This window comes from Sordaria macrospora, chromosome 5 (assembly GCF_033870435.1).
Source record: "Sordaria macrospora chromosome 5, complete sequence".
NCBI classification, from domain to species: domain Eukaryota; kingdom Fungi; phylum Ascomycota; class Sordariomycetes; order Sordariales; family Sordariaceae; genus Sordaria; species Sordaria macrospora.
This window is the reverse complement of record NC_089375.1, coordinates 1421319-1427416: the sequence shown is the minus strand read 5'-3', so window position 1 is coordinate 1427416 and position 6098 is coordinate 1421319. Positions and strand designations below refer to the sequence as shown.

At 51.6% G+C, this 6098-nt stretch overlaps 1 protein-coding gene across 1 annotated transcript; it reads left to right on the top strand.

The window, feature by feature from the left end:
- Positions 1-499: 499 nt before the first annotated feature.
- SMAC4_09760 (uncharacterized protein) lies at positions 500-2999 on the top strand (the record flags this gene model as incomplete). The annotated part of the gene is made up of 5 exons (XM_003342425.1): positions 500-1131; positions 1280-1945; positions 2015-2120; positions 2184-2592; positions 2671-2999. 5 exons carry the CDS (start codon positions 500-502, stop codon positions 2997-2999), a joined length of 2142 nt encoding a protein of 713 aa, XP_003342473.1.
- Positions 3000-6098: the final 3099 nt, after the last annotated feature.

Below are 6098 nucleotides of genomic sequence, written 5' to 3'. Positions count from 1 at the left end.
GTAGATAGAACCACGGGGCTCAGTAGAGCAGCCGGGGACAGATATCTCACAAAGGGCGAGGAGGTATAAAAAGACGACTGGAGAACTCAGATTGTCAGATAGTTCGACAGTAGTCAATAGATCATTATCACCAAGACCAGTATTACGAACATACTTGTTGTAAACCTTTTGGCTTCACCGAACAACACTGATAGTTATCTACCTTCAGCTATCCCACTTAGGCAGATCAGACTGCCGTTCGTCACACCCAGGCCTGCCTATGTCCAGAATCGTGTTGTCACACTTCAATAAAGCCAACTAACAACGGGGACGTTGTAAAACATCCTACCCTGTCCATAACGAACAACCCCATCGTGTGTGCAACTCCGTGGTGTGGCAAGACCGTGAATACCCCGATCTCGAGAACAACTCGGTAACCCCGCGACGATAATCCGCGTGCGACTCGATCTACTCCTTCAAACCCCCTTAACTTACGCGTCAGACAACGCAGCCCTCAACAATGGCGAAACTGTCATCCAAGAACGAAAACGACAAACCGGGCGACAACCCCACTGAGGAGGAGGTCCAAGATGAGTCCTTTTACGAAGACCCTGACGACGAGGCCGGCGACAGAGAAAAGGATAGCCATGACTCGCCCACCCCCGAGTCTCGTCATCAAACTCCCAAGCCTTCCAAGATTGACAAGGGAAAACAGAAGCAAGCCTACCAGTCTCCCGGCGCCTGCTTCCGCAACCTTCACTTTGTCGACAATGTCCAGTCGATTTTACATCGGCGCCACGACCAGAATGACAAGACTAAAGCCCGTTGCGTCTCGCTGAAAGCCATGGCGGCCGCCTCCTCAATGCCCTCGCCTGATGACAAGTACGCCAGGACTGCCACCCTCCGTAGGCATGGGGATGATGACATCGAGGGCCTGCCGGAGCATCCAATAACCATCAATGAGCTCAAGGGAATGTACATAAGGGACATCCACCCCAAAGTGTCCGAGCCGGTCTTTGCTGAAGTCTTGGAAAACATCTGGACTGACGTAATGATCAAAAAATCCCAGCTAAGCGATACCGTCGAGCGCCAGAAGGATGGCACTATTCATTTTGAACCCATCACCACCACAGGCAAGGCCTCCCAATTCAAGTCTTACAAAGGGTCTATAGATATGTACACCTTCAAGCGAATGTGGGACAAAGACCCCGTCACTATGTGGATTGATTTACGCTCCAGATTTTTGATGCTGGAAGCCTTCGTCGGCATTTAGACCTCACCTCCCTAATTTGGCCCGCAGTGTGGAAACCAACCTCAAGACGGCCAACAAGTGGGTCGTCTACATGAGCCAAAGGACTGCCGAATTGCAAGTGCAGTTGGACAATGCACGCAAGGACAATGACCATCTCAGATGTGCGAGACCCGACATCGCTACACAAACGCGGGAGAGGGGAAGAAACCAATCTGACGATGCGTTCCGTGAGGCCGTCCGTGACGCTGCCGCCAACCTGGTCCAACCGAAGGAGGACCAATGGAGCCAGAAGTACAAACGCATGAAGGATGACCTCCTTCGCAAGGTCGAGGAATGTGAGAGTGAAGCCCAGAAATCCTATGCTTCTATGGGAATGGCAATTTTACGCCAAGGCGAGCTCGAGGCCGAGTTGGCCGACGTGCAAGCTGAACTCGCTTTGCTTCAATCGAAGAAGTGGCCTCGTCGCAAGACAACCGTCTCTCCTGCTACACACTTCCATGGCGATGAAGACGACGAAGAGATTCTCGACACCATTGAGGACGAGGGAGACCAAGGTAGCGAGGGCCGTCGACGTGAGCAGCGTGGCGAAGGCCACCGGCACAACAGCCGTGCTCGCTCTGCCAGCGGCGACTATTCCAAGAATACGCGTTTCGTTGCTGGAGGCGGCAACCCTCCTTCTTCCGATGATGCCTCCGATTCTGATGAAGACGATAAGTGAGGCGACAAGCGCGGCAAGACCCCCAAATATCGCGATCCCAAATTCCGCGCTCGAGGTTACAACAGTACCCCCATCTCCCAGGCGCCCTCTACTCTGTCAGGCAGGAAGTCGGCCAAGGTAGACGTACCCCGCTTCTTCGACGACCCTTCGGAAGACAAGGTCACGTTCGACGTATAGTACCACCAGATGGAGAACAAACTACGTGTTAATACGGATCATTATGATGACAATAAGGCTAAGTTCGCCGAAGTCTTCAACCGTCTGGGTGGCAGTGTGGCTGACAATGTCCTGCCTTTCCTGGACAAGACCCATCCCGAGCGTCTGCGTATCAGCAAGCAACTACTTGAGCATCTGTGGGAAGCATACCACAACCACAATGCCCATGAGAAGGCCGTCCAAGAATTCCAGAGGTTTTACATGAAGACGAGTGAGACATTCGAGGACTTCAAAGTCAAGTTCGTCCGCCTGGCCGGCCAACGTCGTTGCCCCAAGGAACAGTGGAAGCCTGAGATGCGGCGTCGTCTCACCCCTTATCTGCGTAGTCTGTTCGAGACTACCTACTTGTCCGAATCCAGCTTCAAACAATATTGCAAGCTTCTCCAGTCCCTGGATGAAGGCAAGCGCATGAATGATAATTCAAACGGTTGAAAGTTTGGCATGGGCACCAAGGATAATTCGTCAACCTCGACATCCAACACGTCCCGTCGTGCCATGGCCAAAGCCGTGAATCTGGAGGCCAGGAAGACTAACTCTGATTACACCAAGCCCAGAAATAGCCCTTCAGGTGGATCTTACGCCAAGCGACCCTCCGACGACGAGTTGAAACGCCTGCATCGTCTAGGACTTTGCTTCGCTTGCAAGAAGCCGGGCCATCTGTCCACGGCTTGCCCCGAGAAGAACAAGCACGACCGTGCTCTGGACGCTAGCATTGCGGAGATTGCCAACCAGACCTGGGGAGATTCGGTAACCGAGGTCGAAGAGTCAGCGGAGGAGGACCCCCACAACCCTGTTGAGGAGCTGGTTAACCCCAATCCCGACCAGGGAAACTAAGATCCCCAGGTGAAGTCTCGTACCTAGGAGAAGTATCGACCGAGTGCGATTTGTCAGCCATCCAACCCACGAGTTTCGATTTGAAGCAGTGCTTGGGAGGGAGCAACATCTCGTTCTTAGTTTCATGTACCATAGCTCATAACGGCTTATTAATGACAACACAATCCGCCTTGGTGGATACTGGAGCTGATGATTCTTTGATCGTGAACTATTCTTTCGCCCAAAAAATCATCAAGAAATTGAATGTACCAATATGTAACAACTTCACCCCTGGATACGTCTCGCCTTATAAGAAATTCTGACCCGACGTCATCGATCAAACCTTCAGCGCCACCCTATCCATCGATGGCTTCCGCTTTCTCAACCAGTGGATCATTATCCTCCCCAGCCTGAAAAGAAATATGATTATCGGAAGGATGTGGCTAGCAAAACATGATGTGATCCCAGATTGCCGGCGTAACCTGCTACTCTACCCCAAGGAGAAAGACCCCCACCTCGCGACGGCCGACATCCCGGTGGATCAGGAAGTGATGTTGGTCAAGAATCCGTCTTTCCAACAGGGCGTTTTGAGGAGAGAAGCGTTGATGGCACGAGAAGACAAACGACGTCACGACGGCATGCTAGCTCAGGTTCGCACGGCCGGTCAGCCCATGTCGGAAGAGGAAACTCGTGCAATTCAGAGGCGTATCAAGGAATTGCAGGTCCTGGCGAAGTCCACCAAAAACCCGAAGACCGAGAAAATAATGCCAAGCAACTGAAAACCGAAGAGCATCAACCATGGGGAACCGCGCCAACCCACTAACGAGTCCCCCTAACAACAAAAACTGGACCAAATGAACTACGAACTCTACGATGGGCCCAAGATCGTCCAGATCAAGATGGAGGAAGCTCCCCCCGGGATGGAGAAGGCCAGGGGAGGAACCCTACCCATTGAGGGACGCGCAGGGTCCGTATTGTGTGAAGAAGATGTTCTCGTGGGTAAAAGAACGACCAAAGGACCTAGTGTTCGTCAGCTCTATCGCCTTTGATCATTATATCAAACAGGGAGAACTACCTGAGGCCACCAGTCTGTACGAAATCAACGGCCTCATTGAGAGTCTACAATCGGGAAGGGATCCGTTGGATTTGGACGAAGAAGAGCTCAAGCATCTGGTTAACGAAAGACTTCCAAGACGCTACGATTCCTATCGTGACGTGTTTGGCAAGATTGCCTCTGACACCCTGCCAGGGAAACGAGAGGATGTCGACCATAAGATCATCCTCGAGGATGGTAGAAGGCCAGAGGAGCTCGGATACAACCGCTTGTATAAGATGACCTTGGAAGAACTCAAGGAATACCGGAAGTACATTACCGATAACCTACAAACAGGCTTTATCGCAGCAAATTTCGCGCCCTGGGCGGCCCCGGTACTCTTTGTGCCCAAGGCAAATGGAGGACAGGTTCTGCGTGGATTACCGAAAGCTGAATGCCCTCTCGAAGAAAGAGCACTACCCCCTGTTTGATCGAGGAAACTCTCGCCCGCATTGGAAAGGCTAAAATCTTCACGAAGATCGATATTCGTCAAGTCTTCCACCGCATTCGCATGGATCCAGATTCCGAGGATCTGACAACCTTCCGGACACGGAATGGCGCATACAAATACAAGGTGCTGCCGTTCGGACTATCTAACGGTCCCTCATTATTTCAGAGATTCATTAACGATACTTTAATGGGCTATATTGACGTATTCTGCAACGCATATATCGACGACATCCTTATCTACTCCGGCAACGAAGTAGGCCATGAAATCCACGTCCGTAAAGTCTTGGATTGGCTGCGGGAAGCCGGACTGCAGGCAGATATTAAGAAATGCGAGTTCCATGTGACTGAAACCAAGTTCTTGGGCTTCATTATTGGTGTTGATGGCGTTCGCGTAGACCCTGATAAGGTGGCCTTGCACAAGTTAACGTGCAAAGACTTATCCAGCTTCCAGTGGACCGAGGATTGTCAACGGAGTTTTGACGAGTTGAAGGATAGACTGCTGGAGGCTCCCGTTCTGGCTTACTTTTCATACGAAAGAAAACCCGCGTTGAGACGGATGCTTCGGATAGTGTCTGCACTGGAGTGATGTCTCAATATCAGGAGGACGGAGAATGGCATCCGGTCGCGTTCCACTCCGAAACCATGGCTCCCGCAGAGTTGAACTACCAGATCCATGACAAGGAGCTGTTGGCGGTTGTGAGAGCCCTGGAGGTCTGGAGGCCGGAGTTGAAGGGAGTGAGAGAGTCTCCGTTCACCATCTAGACAGATCACCAAGCTCTGGAATACTTCAGCACCAAGAAGTTGCTCAATGGCCGTCAGGTCAGGTGGTCAGAGTTTTTGTCAGAATACCAGTTTCGGATGACTTATCGGGCCGGTAAGGATAAGGTGGTGGCAGATGTGCTGTCGAGGAAAGCGGAAGACCTGAAAACTGTGAAGGACAAGAAACAAGACCAACATACCCTTCGCCTCTCAAACAGTACGACGGCTACTTCGTGTTCGCCGGCGATAAACCGGACGAGACAGATCTGGCTTTGCTAGACGATGGAGAAGCACCATCTCCTCTCTCAGAATTGAAACTGCTGGACGAGCAGCTGACGGCAAACAGGGAGGACGAGTCTCTTTCGGTATATCAGAGCAAAGCAACCACGGAACCTGACAGTCGCTTCGAGTTAAACCAAAGGCTGTTAACCTATCAAGGCCGACTGGTGGTCCCCGAGACAGGCAACCTAGGCACCAGCGTGGGATGTGAGGCCTATTCGAGACTGGCTACGGCCCACCCAGGAAGGTTTTTTGTTGTTGTTGTTGTTGTTGTTGTTGTTGTTGTTGTTGTTGTTGTTGTTGTTGTTGTTGTTGTTATTTTAACGTCTACTTCCGCCTCCCGAAGGGCATGAGACGTGCGACAGTTACCGGAATAGATACAAGAAAGAGCCCAAATCCTCCCTCTATAACCCCAAAAAGTAGAGCGCAAACCACGGCTTAAAGCCAGATAAATTCGTTGCCCCCGAAAAGAGATACCTTAGTTAGGGGCTCCAATCAGCATTTGCTGCTCGGGCTGAGCCCTCCTGTCCGCGCCCGTG